Raw genomic sequence first — 27,583 nt, 5'->3', positions numbered from 1 at the left:
TTTGTATTATATCTATACCACCCCTTCTCTCCCCAGTCTTGTCCCAGGTATCTATTCATCTGCTTTCTATTACTATAGATTAACTTGTATTTTTGTGGTATTCTATTTAAGTGAATGTATATGTATATATACGCATGTGTGTCTAGACACTCAAATATATATACAGTATGTACAGACACTGTTTTTGTCTTGCTTATTTCCATGAGTATAAATATTTAGAGATTATTTTTGTTGTTACATGCATCAGTAGTTTATTCCTTTTTTCTGTTCACTGCTTTTCTTTTGTATGTATATAGCAGTTTATTTATCTGTATAGACTGTTTATAGTTTTTAGGTGTTGCAAATTAAGCTACTGTTAACTATTAAAACTTTATAAAAAAACTATGTTTTTTATAATCACAGTCTTTTTTGGTCCTTAGATAAATACTTAGGCATGAAATGGCTAGTTTATAATGATAGGTGCATGTTTAATTCTATAAGGAGCTGACAAACTTTTTTAAAACAGTTAGGACATTTTATATTCCCATCAGCAGCATATGAGAGTTCCAGTTGCTTTACATCCACTTCAGCACTTGGTATGGTCACTCTTTTTAGTTTTTGCCATTCTAATAGGTGCAGAGTGGTATCATACCTCTGGCTTTTAATTTTCATTTTATTAGTGAGTAGTAAATTTGAGCTCTTCATGTGGTTATTTGCCATTCTTACATTTTTATTTGGTGATGTGTTCAAAAATCTTTTGCCAATCAAAAAAATGATTTTTCTTATTAAATTTTTTATGTAACAGCCTTATTTACATATCATAAATGATTGACTTAAAATATACAATTTAGTGGTTTTAAAAATATTCAAAGACTTGTGCAGCCATCACCACAGTCAATTTTAGAACATTTTCATCAAGCCAAAAAGAGGTACTGTCACCATCATTAACATTCACTTTCTATATCCCTTGAACACTTCTACCCTGGCAACTATTAACTTTTTCTATGTCCATTTGCCCTATCCTGGACATTTCATATAACTAGAATCATACAGTATGTGGTCTTTTGTGACTGGGTTCTTTAACATAGCATACTATTTTCTAGATTTGTCTGTGTTGCAACATGTCTGAGTAATTCATTTAATTGCCAAATGATATTCCAGTGTATGGATATACCATATTTTCCTTAACCATTCAACAGTTGATGGATATTTGGGTTGTTTTCATTTGGCTCTTTTGAACAATATTGCTATGAACAAGTAGTACCGCTATGAACATTTGTTTACAATTTTTTTAATTCTTTGGATTATTCTTGGGAGTTTATTTGCTGGGTCATGTGTCAATAACTCTGTTATCCTTTTGAGAAATTACCAGTCTGTTTTCCAAAGTGGAAGTACCGTTTTACATTTACGTTTGTAATGCAGTAGGTGTCCTAATTTTTTACTTCTCATCTGTATTAATACCAGGTAAAGTTTGTCTTTCTGGTTTTAGCCATCATGGTGAATATGAAGTGGTATTTCATTTTGTTTTTACTTTTTATTTTTATTTCTCTAGTGACTAGTGATGTTGAGCATCTTTTCATGTGCTTATTGATCATTTGTTTATCTTCATTTCAACAGTTTGTATCTTTTAACTGGGATGGTTAATTTACATTTAATGGTTAATTTACATTTAATGTTATTAATGATAAGATTAGATTTATTTATTTTTTTTAAAGATTTTTTAAAAAATTTTTATTTATTTATGATAGTCACAGAGAGAGAGAGAGAGAGAGAGAGGCAGAGACATAGGCAGAGGGAGAAGCAGGCTCCATGCACCGGGAGCCCGATGTGGGATTCGATCCCGGGTCTCCAGGATCGCGTCCTGGGCCAAAGGCAGGCGCCAAACTGCTGCGCCACCCAGGGATCCCGATAAGATTAGATTTAAATCTACTATCTTGGTATTTTTTATTATTATTTTAAAAAAAATATTTTATTTTTTAAAATAGTCTTTATACCCATTATGGGGCTTGAACTCAAAACCCCATGATCAAGAATCACATTCTCTACTGACTGAGCCAGCCAGGTGCCCTGATAGTTGTTTTTATTTGCTCCATTTGTTTTTTGTTCTTTTTTTTTTTTTCTTTTATGGCCTTCTTTTGAGATGTCTGTGATTTCATCTTGTCTAATTTGTTGTGTTATTAGCTGTACATTTTGTTGTGTTGTGTTAGTCATTGTCTTAGGACTTAAAGTTTACATCTTTTTCTCATAGTTTACCAGCAAGCGATATTACAGTACTTCTCATATAGTATAAGATCCTCAATATAATTCCATTTCTTTCTTTTTTTGGCCTTTATGCAGTTAATATCATGCATTTATCTTTTTTATACACCCCACAATGAATTCTTACATTTTTTGTTTAAACAGTTGTTTACTGTGGGTTTTATATCTTCTGTGTCTGTACTTGATTTTCTGAACCTATGGATTGGAAAACCAGGGTTCCACATTGGAAACTCAGTGAGTGCTATATTTAAGACTTATGTTGAACTTAGGGTGGGCATGGATGGGTTAAGGGAAGAGCATGGGTTTCTGAAGCTTTCCTACTATTTTTAAGTTGCCTTTTTCTTACTTTTACTATTCGCTTAGTTGCTGCAGACCGGTTTACTCTCTTGTCCAGAGTCCTAACAATGTTGGTTCTGACAGTTCCTGCTTGATTTTTTTTTGATATTTCCTTAGTGGAATGTGCTCTTGGAGCTGCCTACTCCACTATTTTTGCTGACATAAATCTGGATATTTTTGCTTTCCTTTAAATCTTATTCAGGTTTGTTCTGAAATACAGTTAAGTTCCTTAGAAATAGATTCTTTCAAGTTCTACTCTATGGTTTATTAGATGGGTCTAGAGCAGTGTTTGGTCTAAGGGTAATTATTCCTCACTACTGAGGCAAGATTTTTCTGAGTATTCAAATACCCAGTGCCCTGTGAGTCGAGTTTTTCCAGTCTGACTAGCTGGACCAGGCTATGTTCCTGGCTCTTTTTGTCTGTTGGACATTCTTTCCTTAAATTCTTTTGGATGGTTCTTTTTCCAACCTCAGGGAATTTCTTCATTCATATGTTCTCTTCCTTAATATTCAGGTCATGTTCTCTGTATATCTCTTTCTGTGAGTGTTTCTACTCTATGTGAAGAACTTTCATTTCTGGTACTTTGTCCTGCTGGTTTTAGCTACCTTGGTCTTATCAGATCTTCTGAACTTTGGGAGTGTCCTGGGCTTGGCTTTAGTTCTTCTCCCTGTGTCTTGGCCTTAGGATATTTTCTTCAAACCAATTTTATTGTTACCCTCTAATTTTGTTTTCATCCATGTTTAAACATTGTTAATCCCATCCATTGATTCTTTTTTCTTTCTTTCTTTCTTTTTTTTTTTTTTTAAGGGGAGGGGGAGAGCATGCATGTGTGTGAGTACAGAGAGTGAGAGAGAGAATCTTAAGCAGGCTCCATGCGCATCACAGAGCCTGATGCAGGGCTACATCTCATGACCCTGAGATGATGACCTGAGCTGAAATCAAGAGTGAGACACTTCACTGACTGAGTCTAGGCAGCCTCCTCCCCCCCATTGATTTTCTTTTTTTTCCCCCCCTGCTTATTGATTTTTAACAGGTTTTTGTTTTTACTTCTGGGGATTTTGATTTGTTATTATAATTTTCAGTTCTTTGAAGAAATTTTCAACTTTGTGTTGTATGTATCTGAATATAATAAGGATACTCATTCTAATGTGTCTATGGCTTAAACTCCAAAATATAGATCTGTTTTGGTTTTCTTGTTTTTGCTGGTTTTCATTTATGTTGTATTGTCTCCTGTGTTTGGTACTTTTTATTCTGCTGAAAATGTTAATGAACCAGTAGTAGAAGTTATTTTTATTTTATTTTATTTTATATTTTATTATTTTATTTTATTTTAAAGATTTATTTATTTATGATAGAGAGAGAGAGAGGCAGAGACACAGGCAGAGGGAGAAGCAGGCTCCATGCCGGGAGCCCGACGCGGGACTCGGGGCTCGATCCCAGGACTCGATCCCGGGACTCCAGGATCGCGCGCCCGGCCAAAGGCAGGCGCCAAACCGCTGAGCCACCCAGGGATCCCTAGAAGTTATTTTTAGATTACATTGTTTTTCTCTACAGAGGATGTATATTGCTTCTACCTGGTGCCTGTGGGCACTTGTAATCTAGTATTACGTGAATCCAGTTTCAGAGTTTGAAATGATCCAAAGCCCAGGTCCAGTCTCTATGTACTTTTAGTTTATTGTTCTGGCTTGCAGCCCTTCAGTTTCTCAGCTGGAAGGCGGGTAGGGGCTTACTAGTTTCCCTTCTCCCTCACTTGTCTAGGACCTAGATCCCTGTCTTTTGGCCTTCTGAGTTCATCAAAACCACCTTTCACCCTTTTTACCTGCATTCTCTGAAATAGGCAAATGTCCCATGGGTGGCAGAAGTGGCCAAAAGCTGTACTCACTTCCCTGGACTTTCATCTTTTCCAGTTTTGGCTTAGTAACTCATTATCATAGCTTTTTGATAGGTTCAGTCACATTTTAAAAAATAAACAATATTTAATATCAATTGTTAAATAAATTGTTAAAATATTTTTAAAAATAATATTGAAATGGTAAAATAATGTTAGTACTAGTATTTATTTAAAGAGTCAACATTGGGGCCCCTGGGTGGCTCAGTGGTTGAGCATCCACCTTGGCTCAGGTCATGATCCCAGGGTCATGGGATCGAGTCCTGCACAAGGCTCCCTGCATAGTCTCCCTCTGCTTATGTCTCTGCCCCTCTGTGTCTCTCATGAATAAATAAATAAAACCTTAAAAAAATTAAGTGTCAACATTAACAAAACTTAAACTTTTTTTTTTTTTTTTAAGATTTTATTTATTTTATCATGAGAGACAGAGAGAAAGAGAGGCAGAGACACAGGCAGAGGGAGAAGCAGGCTCCACGCAGGGAGCCCGACATGGGACTCGATCCTAGGTCTCCAGGATCACGCCCTGGGCCAAAGTTGGTACTAAACCACTGAGCCACTGGGGCTGCCCCAAAAGTTAAAAAATTTTAATATTGACATTTAAGATTAAAATAATAAAATTTTTATTTTACCCCCCCCCCCTTTTTTTTTTTGAGAGAGGGCCTGGGGCAGAGGGAGAGGGAGAGAGAATCCAAGCAGGCTGCATGCCCAGCATGGAACCTGATGCAGGGCTCCATTCCATGACCCTGATCATGACCTGAGCGCAGATCAAGAGTCAGATGCTCAAGTGACTGAGCCACCCATGCGTGCCTTGTTTTATCTTATTTTTAAAGTGGTTTTCAGAAATAATACTGATTTGAATTATTTAGTGTGCTCTCATAAGAAGTGTAAGTGCATTTGAATTTTAAAAATGTTTTATCTGTGTTACTATGCAGAAAAATGATTGAGTGCTTTATCAGGAGTGGTTTGTTCAGTCAGTAATGAACATTTATGTTATATTGTTCATTTGCTTCCATAGGAATTTAAAGATCTCTTTAGGAAGTTAATGATTTTATTTATCTTGGAAAATGTTTATTAAAAACTGGAAAATGACATTACTTTTATTTATTTTTAGGTTGGGCTCATGTGGTTTGTGCCCTGTATATTCCAGAGGTACAGTTTGCCAATGTTTCTACAATGGAACCAATCGTTTTACAATCTGTTCCACATGATCGTTACAATAAGGTACAATGGATATTATTTTATTGATGTTTGAATATAATTTTTTTCTTCTAAAACTGGGAAATGTAAAAGATTTTTTTGTATTTTGTTTTATTTTAGGCCTTCATTAAAAATTTTAAATTATATGCCTCCATCAGATTCTAGAGAGATTTGAAAAAATTATAATTACTAAGTGGTAAACTATGGTTATTAAAAGTCCTTAAAACTTAAAAGTTATAAAGTCATAGGAGTACAAAACAAAACTGTATTACCTTTTATGTTAACCTAGATATTTAGTATTTTAATGTTTATTTTTTTAATTTTTAAAAATTTTTATTTATTTGAGAGAGCAAGAAAGAGAGCATGAGCCAGGGGTGGGAGAGGGAAAAGCAGACTCCCCACTGAGCAAGGAGCCTGACCCGGGGCTCAATCCCAGCACTGTTGGGATCATGACTCTAGGTGAAGGCGGTTACTTAACTGACTGAGCTACCCAGGTGCCCCGTATTTTGACATTTAAATGACATTTCATTCCTCATAGCTTTGTCCTTTAGGAATTATTGGTTTTGGGACACCTGGGTGGCTCAGTGGTTGAGTGTCTCTGTCTTCGGCTCAGGGCATGATCCTGGAATCCGGGATCGAGTGCCACATTGGGCTCCCTGCGGGGAGCCTGCTTCTCCCTCTGCCTGTGTCTCTGCCTCTCTCTCTCTGTGTCTGTCATGAATAAATAAATAAATCTTAAAAAAAAAAAAAAAGAGGGCAGCTCCAGTGGCTCAGCGGTTTAACACTGCCTTCGGCCCAGGGTGTGATCCTGGAGACCTTAGATCGAGTCCCAGGCCGGGCTCCCTGCATGGAGCCTGCTTCTCCCTCTGCCTGTGTCTCTGTGCCCTCTCTCTCTCTCTCTCTCATGAATAAATAAATAATTTTTTTAAGAAAAAAAAGAATTACTGGCTTTTTATGTTCTTTCAAAGATTCTATTAAATTTGAATTAATCATTATTTAGTATAATATTTATTATATCATCCTTTCTTAAAAATTAATCCAGTTATATAATATTACTTGCTCCTTTTCCTTTCCCTAATTATTTTCTACTCCTAGAGTAGGATTTTTGTTGTTAGCTTTTTCTTAAAAACTTAATGTTTTCTTTGCTTTTGTTTTACCCTGTATCTTTTTCTTGATTAGTAATGTTTATTATTGCTTCATTCTCTTTTGCATGATTAGATGACCTTTCTTTTATCCAATGTGTCTTTAAATATAGTGTTGCCATTTAATAGAAGGTAACTGTTGATTTATTTCATCTGTAGGGAGAAAGTATCACTGTCACCAATTCCAAAGTTTCAAATATTTTTGTGTTAAGTATTTTATAATGCAGATTATTTAATATTTATTTTTAAAAATTAAAAATATAGGAAACAAATAGAAAAATGCAAGACAGAAATTATCCTAAATCTTCTCTTTTCTGAGTCTATTGGATTTTTTTTGTGTACATTTTTTGTTTTATTTTGTATGTGTGTGCATTTTTGTACCTAATATATATTTGTAAAAAATGGATTATATTGCTTATACCGTTTTGTCTGTTTTTGAAACTTAGTAACCTTGAACATCTTTTTGTATCAGTTATATTTTTTACCATTATTTTTATTGGATACTTAGCATGTAATTCAGAGTGTTACTAGTTTTGATAAACTAATTAGGATATCCTTACTGTTGAAGGGTCTCATTTGGCTTTGGTTTTGGTTTGTACATACCAACAGAATCTCTGTGTAAAAGGGTATGAATATTTTGGAAGCTTCAGTAAATATATTGTGTGAAATTGTCCTCGGGAATGCAGTTTCTAATTTATACTACAGGAGTACTATGTGAAGTTGCTCATAACCTTGTATCCTGTTAAGTGTAGTGTGTATTACCTTAAAACAATCTTCACTGTTCTTTTTAGGGAAAATATTAAGTTAAATATTTTACAGTTTTATGTATTTTTAAAAGATTTATTTGAGAGAAAGAGAGAGCACACGTGCACAAGCAGGGGGAGGGTCAAAGGGAGAGGGAGAAGCAGACTTCCTGTTGAGCAGGGAGCTCTGTGGGAGGCTCAATCTCAGGATCCCAAGATGATGACATGAGTTGAAGGCAGATGCTTGACCCACTGAGTCATCCAAGGTGTCTCTATTTTACGGTTAAAAAAAAAAAAAAAGGTTACTCATTACTCCGTTAATTGACTTCTAAATAGGTCTTTGTTCATTTTATTACTGTATTTTTAGAATTTTTCTTACCAAGTGTTTTTTTATATTAGAGATTTTTTCTTTTATCATGTATACTTGCTGTGTATGCTTTTGTCCATAATTTAACATTTGCTTTTTTAACTTTCGTTATGTCTTCATGGTTTTTATTGTTGTTGGTATTCTAGCAGGTTCTTTTTTTTTTTTTTTAGGTTCTTTTTTTCTAGTTGGGAAGTTTAACATTTTTATATAATTTACACAACTGTTTTTTATTGTTCTTGCTTTTGATGCCATGCAAAGAAAATTTTTCTCAGTGCTAGTGAAGTTTTTCTTAGTACTTCCCAGTTCATATTTTTAAGTTCCTTTATTCATCAGGTTCATATTTTTTTTTTTTTAAAGATTTTATTTACTTATTCATGATAGTCACACACAGAGAGAGAGAGGCAGAGACACAGGCAGAGGGAGAAGCAGGCTCCATGCAGGGAGCCCGATGTGGGATTCGATCCCGGGTCTCCAGGATCGCGCCCTGGGCCAAAGGCAGGCGCCAAACCTCTGCGCCACCCAGGGATCCCTAGGTTCATATTTTTAAGTACTTGTTTTTCCTTTCAATTTAGAAGTAATTTCAAACTTGCATAAAGATTGCATTAATAGTACAAAGAGCTTTTCCTCTTGTAAACCTTTTCAGGGTCATTTATCAATATATACTGACATCCCAGAATGCTTTATTTATTTAAAAAAGGTTTTATTTATTTATTTGAGAGAATGAGTGAGCATGAGCAAGGGGGAGTTGCAGAGGGAGAGGGAGAAGCAGACTCTCCACTGAATAGGGAGCCTGATGTGGGACTCAGTCCCAGGACCCCAAGATCATGACCTGAGGCAAAGGTAGACACTTAACTAGGTGCCCCCAGCATGCTTAATGTGCATTTCCTTTAAGAAAGGACTTTCTCCTGCATCACCAAAATACAGCCAGTGAAAAGAGGAAATTAACATTCATCCATTATTACTGTCTAATGCACAGACCTCATCATTTCCTTATTTTTCACTCATATTTCCCCCATTTTCCTAGTAATGCTTTTTTTTTTTTTTTTTTTTAAGTAATGCCTTTTATAACAAAAAGATCACAAATTATACTTTGTCTTGTAAGTCTCCTTTAATCTCAAACAGTGGGATGCCTGGGTGGCTCAGCGGTTGAGTGTCTGCGTATGGTTCAGGGTGTGATCCCACGATCTGGGATCTAGTTCCAAATGGGGCTGCTTGCAGGGAGCCTGCTTCTTCCTCTGCCTGTGTCTTTGTAGAATGCTCTGCCATTTGGATTTTTTTGAAGTTTTCTCATGATTAAATTTAGATCTTGTATTTTGGCAGAAATATCACAGAAATGATGCTGTGTTCTCATTCCATCCAATCAGGTGGTGCATGATTTCTGCTTTTCCCATTGCTTGGTGGTTTACCTTGATCACTTGGTTAAGGTGGTATCTGTAAGATTTCTTCACTGGGAAGTTAATCTTTTTTCCCTTTATAATAATGAAGCATTTTATGGAGAAGTACTTTGTATGTAAATAATCTTGTTCCTTGTGCTTTTTACCTACTAATTTTGGCATCTATTTTTGTTTCTTGGCTTTGTTCATTACTGTGATTGATAGTAAGTGATGGTTTTCTGCTTCTATCACTTGTTTTACATTCATCAGATGGCATTACACTTGAAGGAATAACTTTTTCCACGTCCCATTTATATTAGCATAGACTAATATGGACTTAGGTGTTACTGTTTTATTTTCATGGTCATTCTCCATTACTGTCATGTATTTTGATGATCATTTTGTCTGACATTTGGCTAGTGGGACACCTTCAAGCTGGCTTCTGTGTGTTTTGATATGTTGTGAGCTCTTTACTTTTGGAACAACACAGTATGTTCCTCAGCTCATCTTGGATCATTCCTGAACTAGCCATGGAATCATCACCCATTCCTTCAAGGAGTCTTGATTCCTTTGAGAAACCAAAGTCAACACTAAGTGTGCTTATTGTTATTGGGATATTGCTACTCCCAATGCTATCTCAGTGGGAATAGCTAGGAAATAGATGTGTTATATATAGATACAGAGATGTATACACATTCACATCAATATTTTTTCAGTGCTTATCTCTGTATATTGAAGATTGTGAGGTCAAGACTGTGAGGTCACAGTGATACTTCTGATTCAGTATATATTATACATATCTATGTATTTTTATATGTAGAGAGATAGAACCATAAACTCTTACTGATTTCTCCAAATTGAACCCAACAATGCATGGTTTACTTTAAATTTTTTCTTTTCATGTTTATAACTCTCATCCCAACAGTAAGGAACCTGGCTCCTATTATCTTCAATATGTTTACTTATTTGATCAATCTCTCTTGTATTAATAGATGGATTGCTGCCATCCCCTAAAGCAGCAATCACCCTAACCTTGGGTTAGGATTCCACACTTTACTCTGAGTTGCTACTGCTTCCCTGCATTGGCTGCCCTTTTCATCATTTTTGGGATTTCATACTCATCTTCAGTCACTACTCCCTCTATCTTCTTTCAAATGGTTGGTCTCCTCGCTTGCTCGGGCTTTCGCACTAACTCCACTCCTACCCTCAGCACCCTCATGGGAGCCAACTCTGCTGGGGCTTTGACACCTGTGTTGGACTTCCCCACCATAGATGCTACCATGCTTGGATCCATCCTTATGGCTTTAAGACTAATGTAGTCCAGGAGTAAGGGAAGAAGGAAGAATGGATTACTTTGCTAAAAATCTTTTATCTATTTAGAGTTCATTTTATAATATAGTGAGATATGTGTCTTTTCCCCTCCCACATAGTCAACTTTTTCAACAGTGTTCACTAATCTATGTTTTACATAGTGATTTGAAGACCATGCCACTCTTGATCTCAGGGTTGTGAGTTTGAGCACCATGTTGGGTGTAGAGTTTACTTTAAAAAAAAAAAGGGAAATGAAATACTGTTTGGATTGCTATTAAATTCTTGCTGTTCTTTCTTTTCTTTTCAAGATTTTACTTATGTATTAATGAGAGACACAAAGAGGCAGAGACCTAGGCAGAGGGAGAAGTAGACTCCCCATGGGGAGCCTGATGTGGAACTCGATCCCAGAACCCTGGGATCACTACCTGAGCCAAGGCAGATGCTCAGCCACTGAGACACCCAGGCATCCCAGATTCTTGGCTGTTGACATTTTTCTGTTTCATTGTTGTGTCTGTCTATTCTTACCTTAGTACCTATTCTGAAGTATTATGGCTTATGTACATCTTATCTTAGTACATGGTAGAATAAATACTGTTATGTGTTTTTCCAGAATAACATTAGAACTAACAGAATACAGTTTTGGTTATATTAATATTATAATGAAATATTATTTTAAGAAATAATTGATTGATTATAAATATTGAATCTTCACTTCTAGAGACATGGTGTAGTTCTTTGTATAGTTTTCCTTATATGAAGGTGCTATATAGTTGACCCTTGAACAGTGTGAGATTGCATAGTCAAAAATCCATGTATAACTTTTGACTCCCCCCAAACTTTTTTTTAAATAGACTTTGTTTTTTAAAGATTTTATGTATTGGGAAGCCCAGGTGGCTCAGTGGTTTAGCACCACCTTCAGCCCAGGATATGACCCTGGAGACCTGGGATCGAGTCCCACATCAGGCTCCCTGTGTAGAGCCTGCTTTTCCCTCTGCTTGTGTCTCTGCCTCTCTCTTTCTCTCTGTCTCTCATGAATAAATAAATAAAATCTCTTTTAAAGAAAAAAAAAAAGATTTTATGTATTTATTCATGAGAGACACAGAGAGAGAGAGAGAGGCAGAGACACACCCATGCAGGGAACCCAATGTGGGACTGGATCCTGGAACTCTGGGATCACTCCCTGAGCCAAAGGCAGATGCTTAGCTGCTGAGCCATCCAGGCATCTCTAGTCCCCCAAAACTTAACTCCCAGTAGCCTACTGTTAACCAGACGCCTTAGCAAAAAATAAAGTTGATAAGCACATATTTTATATGTGTATTATATATTGTTTTCTTATAGTAAAGTAAGCTAGAGAAAACAAGATATTATTAAAAAGTCATTAGAGATAATATATTTACAGTACTGTACTGTTTTCTACATGTAGGTAGGCCTGCACAGTTCAAACTCATGGTGTTCATGGTGTTCATGACTCATGGGTCAACTTGTCTTCTCTTTCTTGGATTTTTATGGTTGTTCATTTGATAGTTAACCTTAAAAGCTTAATAATATTCTGTTCATGATTATTCAGGGTAGCTAATAGGCATGTAATTCTGAAATGATAGGAACAATTGGAAGATGGATTGTTGAGTTTTGGAAGACATCATTTTTTTTAATAGATGGTAGTAAAGAGTACTGAAGAGATTTATTAACATATTGGGCTTTTACTATGGACCTACTTTGTTTTAAACATTGTGCTAGATGCTGGGAATTCAAAGATGCATAAAATGCAAGATTTTTTTCCCCATATGACACTCTCAATTAGAAAGTTGCAAGTAAATATATCATTATAATGTATGAAAATAGTAATAATATGTAAGTATACATTTCTGTAACTATCAAAGCATTCCTGTGAAACCTTTCATAAGCTGAAATTGGTATAACTTTGAGGAAGCAGTTACCATTAATTTATATGGAAAAAGTTTTGAGCGTTCCCAGACTGAAAAAATAACCTTTCTTAGGCTTTTCTGATACCTTAGGACTCACCAAACTACCAAATGCACAAAATAAGCCCAGACAAAGCACAAATGTTCACAGACATAGTTCAGATCTCTGGAGGCTTTATGCTGAGGTGCTCAGTGAAGTTTCTCAGGGGGGAGTTGGGCGGTGCTATTCTTGCTGCTCTGGGTGCATGCTGCCTCTGTAATGGGTCAATGCAAAGCAAAGGTTGAACACCACTTTCACTTTTTGCCTTTTTTCATAAAAGTGAAAATCCCTTTTGCATTTTTTTCAGTTAACAAAAATAGATATAAGTTTAAGTCTTGTAAAATCGAAGTGGCATAACACGAACTTTTGAAAAATGGGGCATACCTGTAATAATAAAAAATCTGGATGGAGTGTTATGGACCATAATGAAAGGAAGGGATTACTTTTGCCTAAGGAATTGAATAAAGCATACAAAGAGATTATAAGGACTTTGTGGAATAACTAGGAATTTGACCTGTGGAAAAAGGATCAAATAATAATTCCAGACAGAGAAAGTAGCATAAACTAGTGTAGTAACTACAAAGGGAAGGTTCATAGAAAAATAAATAATCCTGTGTGGCTGGCACATAGTGGAATTTAGGGGGGGCGGGGAAAGAAAGAAATTTTGTGAGTGATAGGAGACAAATTTTCTAGAATATCTGTGTAGTATATCTAAATTGCAGAAAACTCACTGTGTTGACTTACTATGTTGTGAAGTTTTCTGCATGTCAATAAATATATAATAGCCAGTTTTTTTTTTTTTTTAAAGATTTTATTTATTCATGAGAGACAGGGAGAGAGAGACGCAGAAACACAGGCAGAGGGAGAAGCAGGCTCTATGCAGGGAGCCTGACGTGGGACTCGATCCTGGGTCTCCAGGATCACACCCTGGACTGAAGGCAGCACTAAACTGCTGAGCCACCCGGACTGCCCTATAATAGCCAGTTTTTGTACCATTTGTAACTGGATTCTTGTTTTTGTTTTTTGACCTCTCATATCAATCAGTTCATTTCACATGTACATTTTGTTAATAAATATTACCTTTAAATTACCTTTTTTTTTTTAAGTTACTTTTTTAAAAAAGATTTTGTTAGAGAGAGAAAGAAAGAGAGAATGTGCAAGCCTGGAGTGGGAGGGGGAGAAGGAGAGGGAAAGGGAAAGAGTCTCAAGCAGACTCCTGAGTTGACTGTGGAACTATGGGGCTATGTCTCAGGACCCTGAGATCATGCATGATGAGAGCCAAAACTGAGTTGGATGTGCCACCCAGGCACCCCTTTAGTTCCTGTTTAATAATTTTTAAGAATTGTGAAGACTGGGGCAACAAAAAGATTGTATTTTGAAGTTTTTGGTGATGGAGACTTGTATTATTCAGAGTCAAGGAAGCATTTAATTATTTTTATTTTTAAAGATTTTATTTTTAAGTAATCTCTGCACCCAACATGCAGCTTGAACTTGCAACCCTTGGATCAAGAGTCACATGATCCACCAACTGAGTCAGCCAGACTCCCCAGGAAGCATTTATTTTAGAAAGCTACAATTTTCAGAGAGTAGTTGGTAGATGATGTATGTATTCTGTATATATGCTTTGAAGAGTATTTGTTCATAGCAATGAAGGAACAAGTGTTTTGGTGTCATTTAACTGTAAAGGCTTCAAGGTAGAGGAATACTTAGAAATTGCTAGCCCAACTTCCCTTCAATTTTTTTCTGAAGGTACTAGTGTAGGGTAGCTATTAGAAGTGTTTATCAATAATATATTTAGCGTCTGAGTGTAGAAGTTTGAAAGTACTAAATATTCTGATTTTGGAATTTCTCATTAGTGCCATTTAAAAAGCTAGATTTCGGGGCAGCCCCAGTGGCTCAGCGGTTTAGCACCGCTTTCAGCCTGGGGCCTGATCCTGGAGACTCGGGATCGAGTTCCACATTGGGCTCCTTGCATGGAGCCTGCTTCTCCCTTTGCCTGTGTCTCTGCCTCTCTCTCTCTCTCTCACTGTGTCTCTCATGAATAAATACATAAAATCTTTAAAAAAAAAAAGGCTAGGTTTCATATATCTACCTGTTCATCTGGCCAACGTTTATGTATGGCATGTCCTATTATATATCAGGCATTGGAAGCATGAGGAATACATAAAGATCCTAAGTGGTAGATAGATATGTACAAATTATTGATTGTTAGGTAGTGCAGTATGTACAAGGATTCTAGAATACAGAGAATGTTTACTTAATGTAGTATAACGTACTTTGGGCTGTTTGTGTTTACAGGGCTGAAGAGAAGCAAGGTATCTTAGAAAAGGTTGTAGCCTGCCTCTCTTTCTCTCTCTGTGACTTTCATAAAAAAATAAAAAAAAAAATTAAAAAAAAAAAAAAGAAAAGGTTGTAGCTTCTCTGAATTTTGAAGAGTGAAAAACCTCTAGGTGCTGGGTATGAGGAGAGGAAAGAGGAGCACACTAGTAGCTATTAATTTTACAGACTGAAGGATCAAAAGCTTTGAAGTAGGAAAAAAGAGGGTGAGAGGGAGAGATAGAGGGAGGGGGTAGTGGTGAGGGGGAGAGGCAATATTGCTACGAGTTTGAATGTGATGTTAGAATGCTGAGAGAGGTTGTCATGGACCAGGTTTTCAAGGGCCTCATGTATCATGTTAAGGATTTTGAATTTTATTTCTATTTAAGAGTTTTTATATTTACTTGGAAGGTATGTGCTCAGATCTACCTTTTTTTTAAAGATTTATTTATTTGAGAGAGAGTGTGTGTGTGGGGGGGGGGAGGTGCATAGGGAGAGAATCTTCAAGCCGACTCCCTGCTAAGAGCAGTGCCGCTGCAGGCTGATCTCACAAACCTTAGATCATGACCTGAGCTGAAATTAAGAGTTGGACACTGAACTGACTAAGCCACCCAGGTACTCCTCAGTTTTACCATTCTAAAGTATAGTGAAAGGAGAGTTGGGAGAGGGAAGATAGAAGAGACGAGAGTAGTTACTTAGACACTATTTAGGCTTTTGCAGTGTTCCAGAGGTAATAATGAGGGTCTTGAGTAGGAGAGTTGTATTAGGAATGAAGGCACAGATATTTAGGTAATAAATGAGAGGTTCAATTGACCAGGCATTGGGATCACTTTAGTATGACATAAGATGAGGGAGGAAGAAAAAATCAGAATGGCTTTATAGCTTCAAGAAGAGAAGTACGGGGGTGCCTAGGTGGCTTAGTCAGTTGGGCGTGCACTTTTGGCTCAGGTCATGATTCCAGGGGTCCTGGGATGCAGCCCCACATCGAATTCCCTGCTCAGTGGGCAGTCTACTTTGCCCTCTCCTCTGCCTCTTCCCGGCTTGTGCGCACGTGCTCGCTCTCACTCTTTCAGATAAATGAATAAAATCTTAAAAAAAAAAAAAGATAAGACACATCATCAACACTTGAAATTGAGTATATATATAGAGTCATCAAGTTAATTGACTCATTTCTTAGAACAAAGATACTAGCTTTAAATTCTTGGCAATTGTTGATGATACTTACTACCTTGTTTGTGAAACAAATCTTGTGTTTACAACCTGTTGCCAGTGTATATTAGCAATATGATGATAAGGCCCCAAGATAAAATTCAAATTTCTGCTGCAGCATTGAATATTTGCTTTAAAATATATATCTAATATATGTTTGTTTTGCTTGGCATTTTATCCTAGTTACTCAAATGAACACTTAGTTCTTTTTTTCTTTTCTGCACAGTTGAGTCATTTGGCAAATGAAAACAGTCTTGCACCTGTATCTGTAGAAAAATCTTTCTGTGCTTTTTTGTACCTCAGCTGATTGTCCCTTGCCCTGTTCACCTTTTCTCTGTTGTATTTGCATCCCTCCTCTACCCGCCAGTACATACATGTACACATGTGTTTTTTTTCACATGTGTTTTGTTTGGTGGTGTTTCTCTTTTTCTCAGGGAATAGTAAATTATTTTTCTTCATATTTATTTTCTGTGTATTTTGTGCTTCTGTATTCAACTTTACTTCTGATTGCCTTCTTTCTCTCAACTCTAAAGCTCAGAGGCAATTTTATTAAGTAAGTAGGGTTTACTGAGGACTGTGAAGAATGGCAGTATAATTTCCCTCCTCTCCTTCATGTTATTTCTTTCCTCCTCTTTTATTTTTAAAAAATTTTTTAATCTTTAAAGATTTTATTTATTTATTCGTGAGAGAGACAGAGAGAGAGAGAGAGGCAGAGACACAGACAGAGGGAGAAGGAGGCTCCATGCAGGGAGCCCGATGTGGGACACAATCCAGGGACTCTAGGATCACGACCTGAGCCAAAGGCAGATGCTCAACTGCTGAGCCACCCAGGCGTCCCCCTCCTCTTACTTTTAAAGGCAGCAGTGTAGTCTAAATCAGAAATGCCAATACACAGTGGTTAACTTAAAATTGTTCATAGGAGTAAACTTAATATTCTCACTAACATATACAAATTACCAGTATCAGTTTTTTTTCATGTTTGCTTGGTGTCTTGGGCACTCCTAGACAATAAATTTTTTTATGGTATAATTTTTTTAAGTGTAATTAAGAGACAAGATTTTATCAAAACCTGTACTTTTTTTTTTTTTTTAAGATTTTATTATTTATTCATGGGAGACACAGAGAGAGAGGGACAGAGAGACATAGGCAGAGGGAGAAGCAAGTTCCATGAAGGGAGCTCGATGTGGGACTCGATCCTGTGACTCCAAGATCATGCCCTGAGCCAAAGGCAGGTGCCCAACCACTGAGCCACCCAGGTGTTCCTCAAAATCTATACTTAAAGGGGAGATTACTAGGCAATATTTTAAGAGAAGTCATACTTGACAAATTTTATTTATCCTAGAAAAGATACTATAATGGGGTTAGAATTAATTCTAAAGACTTTATCCTAGTCGGAAATTAAATTTACTGAAATTAGCTAAAGTGCAAATAGGATTGGCTGAAAGGCTACAATAGGCAGTTTCACAACATACAGGAGGATTTGGACCTGGAACTAGAAAGTCAGACTGAATACAATTTGTTCCATCTTTGATGAAAATTCTACAGTCTCTTTTCTATCTGTGGTCTCTTCTTGTTTCCACATAGTCTATAATTTTGCTTCTCATTTTATGAGTTCCCTACAGGTAATTTGACTCAGTGTCCAAGTTCTGAATTTTTAACAGAGCAAGTCTGGTCTAGATACTTGGGCTTAGAAGACATTTTCACATAGCAAAACATGGATACCTGGTTACCATTGCATCATTAGAAATTAAACATAGATTCGGACAATTTTACAAGAGGGAGGAGTTGTTTAGATGCTTTTCCTTATCTTCTGTCTCATAAATGTCCTATTTCAACTATGTAAAGCCTATAAACTGTTCTTGATGCACATATACCAAATTGCACCTGCCATTTCTTTAATTTTTATAAAATAATGTCTTCTGCATAATCTTCTTGACAATTTGTCCTTTTTTTGCAATTAAAATTATATTTAATAATTCACAAAGGAGTTTTGGCCAACTTTTAAAACAAGTGATTTAAGGGGTGGCTGGGTGGCTCAGTTCCTAAAGTGTCCAACTCTTGATTTTGGCTCAGGTCATGATTTTTGGGTCATGGGATCAAACCCTTTGTCTGGCTCCATGCTCAGCAGTGAGTCTGCTTGAGGTTCTCTCCCTCTGCCCCTCCCCTACTGCTTGCCCCCCTCCCCGAAGTGAATAAATCTTAAAAAAAAAAAAAAAAAAAAGATTTAAGGTCACTTGATGACTTCATGAAAAACAGACCCAGGGATAATTGTATGTTGGGACTTCTTTTTTTCTCATTATATAAAACTAGCATGTTGAATTAGGGTATTAACTATTAATATATGCTATTATTACAGCATGGAATCATGCTGAATAAGATTGAGTAAACTGATTTCTTTGAGGTGTTCGATTTTATTTATTTATTTATTTATTTATTTATTTATTTATTTATTTATTTATAAAAGATTTTATTTATTCATGAGAGATAGAGAGATAGAGAGAGAGAGAGGTGAGCGCGCAGAGACATAGGCAGAGGGAGAAGCAGGCTCCATGCAGGGAGCCTGATGCAGGACCTGATCCTGGACTCCAGGATCGCGCTCTGGGCCAAAGGCAGGCACTAAACTGCTGAGCCACCCAGGGATCCTCCGAGTTCTTTGATTTTAAAGCAGTAAGTCTTAGCAGAGTGTATGAGGTGTTCAGGAAGACACATACTTTGAAGGCATGTCAGATTTTTCTGAACTAATCTCTTTGCATTTTTGGGTCTTCAAGATTATGATAAAACTAAGAATTCTTTCTACAGAATAATATACACCCAAAATATGACAAAATATTTTACATACACTTTCCGGAGGATTACAAGAATACTCCTTGATACATCTTCAAATTCTCTGCTTCTTAGGCATGATGAGGATTACCAAATTTAGATGACATCCAATAATAATTTAATATTTGATGTATTTAAAAACAATATATTTTATTATTTTTACAAAAGTTTATTCATCTTAGAGTGTGTGCTCATGGCAGAGGAGGGATAGAGGGAGAGATAGAGAATCTCCAGCAGAGCTGAGTGCTGAACATGGAACCTGTTGTAGGATTCTATGCTGAAAAATAATACATTTTAAATAAAATGTATAAACATTTTTAATATTTGGCATTTTAAAAATCTCTAAGTAGGAGTTAAAATAATGCCACATGTACAGATTTTATTCCTGGCTCTTTACTTTGGATGACTCTAACCATAGTGTTTATGTCATAATTTGCCTAACCATTTTCATATTATGGAGGTATTTTTCTGTTATAAATTAAAGCATGACGAGAATCTTGCTTCACCAAGCCCATTTTTCTCTGTTTTGGATCATTTTTTTTTAAAAGATTTATTTATTCATGAGAGAGAGAGAGAGAGAGGCAGAGACATAGGCAGAGTGAGGAGCAGGCTCCCTGCAGGGAGCCCAATGTGGGACTGAATTCTGGATCCTGGGATCACGCCCTGAACTGAAGTCAGGTGCTCAACTGTGGAGCCACCTATTTATCCCCATGGATCATTTCTTTTGACTAGAACTCTAGAGTTAGAATTACTGTGATATAGACTGACTATACCTGTTTCTAAAGTTCTGATAAGATTGCCTGATTACTTTCCAAATTTATATAGCTGTTAATTTCTTAAAAAATGATTAAAAACCAATATAGATAGGGAGATCCCTGGGTGGCTCAGCAGTGTGGCACTTGCCTTCGGTCCAGGGCATGATCCTGGAGACCCGGGATCGAGTCCCACATCGGGCTCCCTGCATGGAGCCTGCTTCTCCCTCTACCTGTGTCTCTGCCTCTCTCTCTCTGTCTGTGCCTCTCATGAGTAAGTAAATAAAATATTAAAAAAAAACCAGTATAGGTAATGGTGTAATATAAATGGCATTTTCATAAAGATTCATGATTTGAGAGAGACAGAAAGAGAGAAAGAGAGAAAGAAAGAGCGCGAACATGCATGCAGGAGTGGGAGAGAATCTTTAAGTAGACTCTTCACTGAGTGTGGAGCCTGAGGTGGGTCTCAATCCCAGGACTGATATGAGATCATGACCTGATCCAAAATCACGAGTTGGAGGCTTTAGGGACTGAGCCACCCAGGCATCCTGTTTTTTAAAAAATCATTTTTAATATTTGTTAATTTAATAATAAATGATGTCCAGTTATTTTAATTTTATTTGATTTCTTGTTAGGTTATCAGAATGATAATTCTTTTTGTGTCTGTTTTTTGCTCATTTCTCTTTTATTTCTTTTTTTAAAGATTTTATTTACCCATGAGAGACACACACAGAGAGAGGCAGAGACATAGGCAGAGAGAGAAGCAGGCTCCATGCAGGGAGCTGATGTGGGACTCCAGGGACTCCCGGGACTCCAGGATCACGCCCTAAGCTGAAGGCAGATGCTCAACTGCTGACCCACCCAGGCATTCCCCCATTTCTCTTTTAAATAGTTAGGTTTTCTAAAGTTAAGAGCTCTTTAATTAATAATGAGTTTTTTGTTTGAATGTACCAAGGGTACTTTTTTACTTTGTCTTTTTCATTTTGGTAACATGAGAATGAGAAAATATTTGCAGACACAGTTAAACTTTATAGTTTTTTTTTGGGGGGGTGGCAATATACAGGGTGATTAAAAAATTGAATCTTTATAAAGTAATTAGGTTATATAGGATTACAGTCACTCCTTGAATATCAGAGGTATGAACTGTGCAGGTCCACTTACATGCAGATTTTTTCTGGTCAGTACAGTACCTCATTGTATTTTCTCTTAAAATATTTTTTAAAGATTTTATTTATTCGTGAGAGACAGAGAGAGAGAGGTGGAGACATAGGCAGAGGGAGAAGCAGGCTTCTCGGATGGAACCTGATGGCGGGACTTGATGCTCAGATCCGGGATCACTCCCTGAGCCAAAGGCAGACACTCAACTGCCGAGCTACCCAGGTGTCCCTCTTACATTATTTTTTTTCCCCTTACAATATTTTTAAATAATATTTTTTGTATAGCTTATGTAATTATAAGAATACTGCATATAATACATATAAAATGCAAAATATGTGTTAAGCTATTAACAGTAGGCTATTAGTAAAGTTTTTGAGGAGTCAAAAGTTATACCTGGATTCTTTTTCTTTTTTAAAGATTTTTTTGTTTATTTGAGAGAGAGAAAGAGCACACATGTGCACTTGTGAGCAGGGGAGTGGCAGAGAGAGAGAGAGAGGGAGAGAAGCAGACTCCTGGCTGAGCATGGAGCCACATGCAGGGCTAGATCTCATGACCCTGACCTCATGGCCTGAGGAAACCAAGAGTCAGCCAGTTAACTGAGTCACCCTGGTGCCCCTACACTTGGATTTTCAACTGCATGGAGATCAAAGCTTCTAACCATGTTGTTCAAGGGTCAACTGTATTGTATTTGTATTGTATTTGGTGTATTTTTTTTTTCAATTTTTATTTATTTATGATAGTCACAGAGAGAGAGAGAGAGAGAGGCAGAGACATAGGCAGAGGGAGAAGCAGGCTCCATGCACCGGGAGCCCGACGTGGGATTCGATCCCGGGTCTCCAGGATCCCGCCCTGGGCCAAAGGCAGGCGCTAAACCACTGCGCCACCCAGGGATCCCTGTATTTGGTGTATTTTATGCACCAAATTATAGTGTTACTCTTACTTTTCTAATGCAGAAATTATTCTTTATATTACACGAATCTATACACATAGAACACAGAGCAGTTACATGGGACTAAGGAAGTTATACATCACATTCACAAAATATTTCAGCAAGGTCCAGAAAATTGACACAGTAATAGCTATAACCCTTACTCTGGCTCTTTCTCCACAGGTGGCTAAAATCTGATATTTTCTGCATGCTGTAGTGAGACATAAAGGCAAAATGGTAAAACTTCTCCTGGAGTTTTCCAAGTCACGTGAAAGATGAAAATGACGTTCATTGTCAAAGATAATTATTATTACTTCTTTTAAGAGGGAAAATCTGTTTGCCATAATGGTTATATCTGTAGCACGAAAAATCAATGTTGCAATTAAACATGTAAGGATTGTCAGAAGTGAATGTATTTTGTGCAAGAGTACACACATGGTCCATTCTTTTTTCATGAAGAAAATAATGGTTGAACTGTGTATCTGGATATGTTGAAAGAGTGAGCTTTTCCACAACAATGGAAAGCAGGCTAGGTCCCTGCTTTCATTAATCCTGTAGCTTGGAGCTTTCTTCACTGTTATCTTCCATACTACTGGATTAGGTATTCTGTTCTGTCAATTTTTTTTTCTCTTAGACCAAATTATATTGAATGTAAGTCAACATTTATTAACTAGTCAGAAAGGGAAATGGCAAGGTTACAAATAGAACATGCAGGTTTAGAGAGAGGGAATGGGGACGGGGAAGTTAAATTTTCCAACTTTCCAAAGAAAATTTGAAGTTTTATTTTACAGGGTTGTATAAATACAATGTCTATATTTGTAATTACAAGGACTAATAAGATGATCAGAGATGCCAGATATAAGAAAAATGATAAGGATATGGTTTGGGTCTGAAATTGGAGTAATGAAACTTCATTATCCAACTAATGTTCAGCAGCACCAGGTAATAGAAAACCATGAAATAATGTCAAGTTGAAGTAGAGCACTTAGCAACAAATTCGAAGTTTGATCAGGTTACTATTTTTTTCAAGGTACAAAGTTGTAGAATGTAGTTTGCTATTTTTTTAAGAAAATCTATTATAGGTCTAAGTTTTTCTATTTGAAAGTTCAAAGCATTGGCCTGCTCTGAAACTGTGACCACCCAAATTCCCAGTTAACACAGGGAATTTTTATTTATTTATTTATTTTCAGGAGATAAGCCAGGTACCTTTCTTCTCCACAAGGATGAGGTAACAAAGGGATGCATCTTAGCTGCAAAAAGTCAGGTTTAAAGTAAGCTACTGGATTGGTGTGCTCTATGTCATGGGGTGCATATAGATCTTTATGAGAGTATAAAGATAAGTTTGATGCTTTCTTTATAAATTCTACTTTTTTGAAGGTGTTGAATACTTTTTGTGTCACCGCATTTCTCTTGGATTTTCTTCACATGAACATTTCATTGGAATTTTTACCTAAAGCGCTTTATTCTTTCCCAGTTAGAGAAGCTGTAAAAGTCTGAAATTTAGGTATTGGCATTGGTTCCTTCTGAGGATTGTGAGGGAGAATCTGTTCAAGGCTTCTCTCCCAGCCTCTGATGGTGGCTGGCAATCTTTGGCATTCTGTTGCTTATGGATTTCTCACCCTGGTCTCTGCTTTTTCACCCCAGTGTTCTTCCTTTTCTTTTGTCTCTGTGTCCTCAAGTGGCCATCTTCTTGGAAGGACCAGGCCTATTGAATTAGAGGCCTTCTCTACCTCACTGTGACCTCATCTTAACTAATCACATCTGCAGTGATCCTTTTCCCAAATAAGGCCATGTTCTGAGTTATTGGGGGTTATTAGGACTTTACATAGTTTTCTTGAGGGACACAATCCAACACATAGTAATCTATTACACCCCCCACCCCCGCCATTCGTGTTCTTACTACGTGCAAAATACTTTTATTTCATCCCAGCATCTCTCGAAGTCTTAATCCATTCCCGTATCAATATCTGACTCCCTATTGCTTCTTTGTCCCTTTCTGTTGTAACCTAAACTTAGAAACTTCTGACTAGCCCTGCCTGTAGGCATATTATAGCTAAGATTTGCAAAACTGCTTTTTACCTCAACTCTGCCTCACCCAAGGAGATAAGGAAATATGTACACAAATGACTGCGCTTTATTTAAGATTTACAGGCACAACATGATCCTGTACGCAAAGACCAACTGATCAAGAACAAAGAAGTTACTCAACCTTCCTTGATGTCTACAGACATCAGCCACCTTTTGTCTCCAACCCCTCCCACTTCTCCCCTTCCTAACAGAAAAAGCTCAAATCCCATGCTTGGGGAGATGGTTTTTTCAGACAGTAGTCTGCCACCTCTTTGATGGGCTGGCTTTCAGAATAAGGACACTTTCCTACCCCAAGAGCATGTCTTGACATACTGGCCTGTCATACAGTAAGCAGAACAAACTTGGGACTTGCGGGGGGAAAAAAGTGTGGTAAAGTGAAGAGCAGGGAGAGCAATGAGCCACTTTGGCACTGGTGAACAGATATGGCTAAAAACTAGGGGCAGAACACAAATATTGTGGAAGTAAAATATCTAATACTCTAGCCCTCAACCTAAACATAAGGTATTATTAGGGGAAGACCAAGGGACAAAGCTACCCCAATGGGCTCAGAAGATAGAACATCAAGCTACAGAGAATTATTCTTGGTCTTAGAACCTAATGAAATATGTCCTATTGAGTTACAGACCTGCTTTTTGTTCAGTAAATCCCTTTTTTCTTCTAACTTCTCCCTTTAAAAGGGGACTGTCTCTACTATACTTATCCTACCGCTGTATCTTGGAGGCAGATAACATTTCCCTATTTCATAGGGTATAGATGGGAAGGAATTTTGCCGCAGGGCCAACCAGAGTCACCCATATCTGATTTAGATGATGCAGAAGATGAGATTTGGAACTTTTGGGATTATAGTATCTAGATTAAATTATGAATTTAAGAGTTGATGTTTTGTCAGTCATGCTAAGTAGGCCCTGTATATCTGGGCCTTAGAGTTTCACCATTCCTTCCCTCCTCACCAGTGTCAGACTTATATTTGTCTCTTTGGAAAGACTTGTAAGGAAGAGCGCTTCTTGGCTCCCCTCCAGCACTGGAGTATTGTGGGAATTTGGGTTAGGGAATTTTTCCTGTCCCTTGCCTACGTGTAAAGACTTTTTCCCTTTGTCTTCCTAATCATGATGGGTCTTTACCCGTGCCTTGGAGGTGACAGAGTTTCCTGCCAGTCCCCTGAATGCTTAAGGCTCTGAAAGGAGTGTCAGGACAAGAGGTGGGATTTCATATCTTACCATCAGTAGTAACTGATTTGCTTCTACATGCCTGCACCACCAAGGGAGATTATTCTGGATGCTTTTGTCTCCTTTTGTCAGTCTTCCCCATGAGCATCCTATAAAAGTTCATGGAGTAGTAGAGTCTATGAGTGGGTAAGAGTGGGTAAGAACTCTCTGTCAATGGCTCCAGTGGTTCTACATTGTCATACTAACCCCCAATCAACTTTAGCAGTGTGTTAAATTTTTGACTGATTTCTTCTTATCTGCATATCTTTCTCCTTGCTCTCTACCATTGATGGATAGTCTGAACACCTTGTGGTGCTTAGGGAGTTGTGGAAAGAGTGTGTCTCTCTTTGGATTTCAGGCTACTTGGTTGCCTCACTACTGCACCTTTCAGGTATAAGAAGAGTTATGTTTTTGTGGTTTAAGTGGCTTGTTAGGTTTGGAATTATGTTTTCAACTGCTTCTTAGGTGGAGTTGAAATTTGGTCCCTGAATCCTTTTGATATGAGCCCTGTTTGTTTAATTAAAAAATTAGATTAAGAGGGCTATGTTTCCCCAGCCTATCAGCGCTTTCACGGTAGGCTTGTTGAAGAAAACCACCGACTTTGTGGGATTGGCTGTATGTGAGAATCCACATGAGAGGCTAAGAATATTGTACACAAAGAGTCTTGATGTTCTTGAGCAAATTCCTAAAAATGCAGCATATAGAAAGTATACAAAACAGATTACAAATAAGAAACTGAGTATGGTTAAAATAGAATCAGATGATAAGAAATTAGATCAACTTCAGAGTGGCCAACTTGAAGAGGTGATTATTCAGGTTGAAAATGAACTAAGTCTGGCAAGAAAAATGATATAATGAAAACCATGGAAGCCTTTAGTGGAAGAACCTCCTGCCAACCAATGGAAATGGCCAGTATAATCATTATTTTTATTTTTATTTTTTAAAGATTTTATTTATTCATGATAGATGGAGAGAGAGAGAGAGAGAGAGAGAGAGGCAGAGACACACAAAAGCAGGTGCTGAACCGCTGAGCCACCCAGGGATTATTCCCCAGTATAATCATTATTAAATGACTAGTGTGTTGATGAGAAACTAGTGTAATTAAATATTCTGTTATATTAAAAAAATAAAAATTAGGTTAAAATACAACTTTTATTTACCTTAAGTGAAAACTTTCAGGCTACGAATTTGCCTCTTGAGTATAGCTTTATTCACATACTTAACATTTTATTTAGATATGATTTTTGTTGTTTGGGAGCATTTCCTCAATAATCCTCAGTTACTTTACATTTTTTTCCTCCTCGATCTAGTAGCTAACATTTAAAAAAATTACCAAATTATTTCTACTTTGATATGTCTTGGGGTTCTTTTGGTCTCTCTTTTAGTATGTATATATGTATATACACACAGTTATAATTGTTTTATCTTCCTGATGTATTAACCTTTTTTATTATTATTATTATTTTTTTAATTTTTATTTATTTATGATAGTCACAGAGAGAGAGAGAGAGAGGCAGAGACACAGGCAGAGGGAGAAGCAGGCTCCATGCACCGGGAGCCTGATGTGGGATTCGATCCCGGGTCTCCAGGATCGCGCCCTGGGCCAAAGGCAGGCGCCAAACCGCTGCGCCACCCAGGGATCCCTAACCTTTTTTATTATTATAAAATACTCCTCTTTAATTTTTTTTTTTTAAGAGAGATATCATGAGTGGAGGTGAGGAAGGGCAGAGGGATAGGGAGAGAGAGAATCTTAAGTAGGCTCTATGTGTAGTGCTGAGCCTGAGGCAGAGATCAAACTCATGACCTGAGCCAAAATTGGGAGTTGGATGCTTAACTGAATATGCCACCCAGGCGCCCCTCTTTCTTTCTTTCTTTCTTTCTTTCTTTCTTTCTTTCTTTCTTTCTTTCTTTCTTTCTTTCTTCCTTCCTTCCTTCCTTTCCTTCCTTTCCTTCCTTTCCTTCCTTTCCTTCCTTTCCTTCCTTTCCTTCCTTTCCTTCCTTTCCTTCCTTTCCTTCCTTTCCTTCCTTTCCTTCCTTTCCTTCCTTTCCTTCCTTTCCTTCCTTTCCTTCCTTTCCTTCCTTTCCTTCCTTTCCTTCCTTTCCTTCCTTTCCTTCCTTTCCTTCCTTCCTTCTTCATTCATTCATTTATTTATGATAGTCACAGAGAGAGAGAGAGAGAGAAAGAGGCAGAGACACAGGCAGAGGGAGAAGCAGGCTCCATGCACCGGGAGCCCAATGTGGGACTCGATCCCGGGTCTCCAGGATCGCTCCCTGGGCCAAAGGCAGGCGCCAAACCGCTGCGCCACCCAGGGATCCCTGCCCCTCTTTTATAATGTTTTGTTTCAAGAGTCTGTTGTTGTCTGATACAGTGATAGCCACCTAGCCATCCTACGGTTGCCATTTGCATGGTATATCTTTTTCTTATATTTTTAAGTTATTTGTACTTAAGATTTAAAAAAAAAAAATATTGGGACGCCTGGGTGAGTCAGCAGTTAAGCACCTGCCTTGGTCTCAGGGTCTGATCCTGGAGTCCCTGGATTGAGTCCC

At 37.4% G+C, this 27,583-nt stretch overlaps 1 protein-coding gene and 1 pseudogene across 19 annotated transcripts in view; both read left to right on the top strand.

Annotated features, from left to right (window-relative positions):
- Window positions 1-27,583, top strand: part of MLLT10 (MLLT10 histone lysine methyltransferase DOT1L cofactor) — a 248,150-nt gene that overhangs the window by 92,302 nt on the left and 128,265 nt on the right. For 17 of the 19 annotated variants that reach the window (XR_013379311.1, XM_077896853.1, XM_077896851.1 and 14 more), the window contains one exon: window positions 5,574-5,683. The exons of the other annotated variants lie outside the window; for them this stretch is intronic. Coding sequence is in view for 16 of the 17 variants with exons in the window: in XM_077896853.1 (XP_077752979.1) it covers window positions 5,574-5,683 (110 nt within the window). In the remaining variant the exon portion in view is untranslated. The remainder of the gene's footprint in view (window positions 1-5,573; window positions 5,684-27,583) is intronic. 19 annotated transcript variants of the gene reach the window in all.
- On the top strand, window positions 21,717-27,161 carry LOC144313687 (NADH dehydrogenase [ubiquinone] 1 alpha subcomplex subunit 5 pseudogene; annotated as a pseudogene).

This window comes from Canis aureus, chromosome 5, assembly GCF_053574225.1.
Source record: "Canis aureus isolate CA01 chromosome 5, VMU_Caureus_v.1.0, whole genome shotgun sequence".
In the NCBI taxonomy this organism is placed as follows: domain Eukaryota; kingdom Metazoa; phylum Chordata; class Mammalia; order Carnivora; family Canidae; genus Canis; species Canis aureus.
The sequence above is the reverse complement of the archived record's forward strand: the minus strand, read 5'-3'. Positions and strand labels throughout refer to the sequence as shown.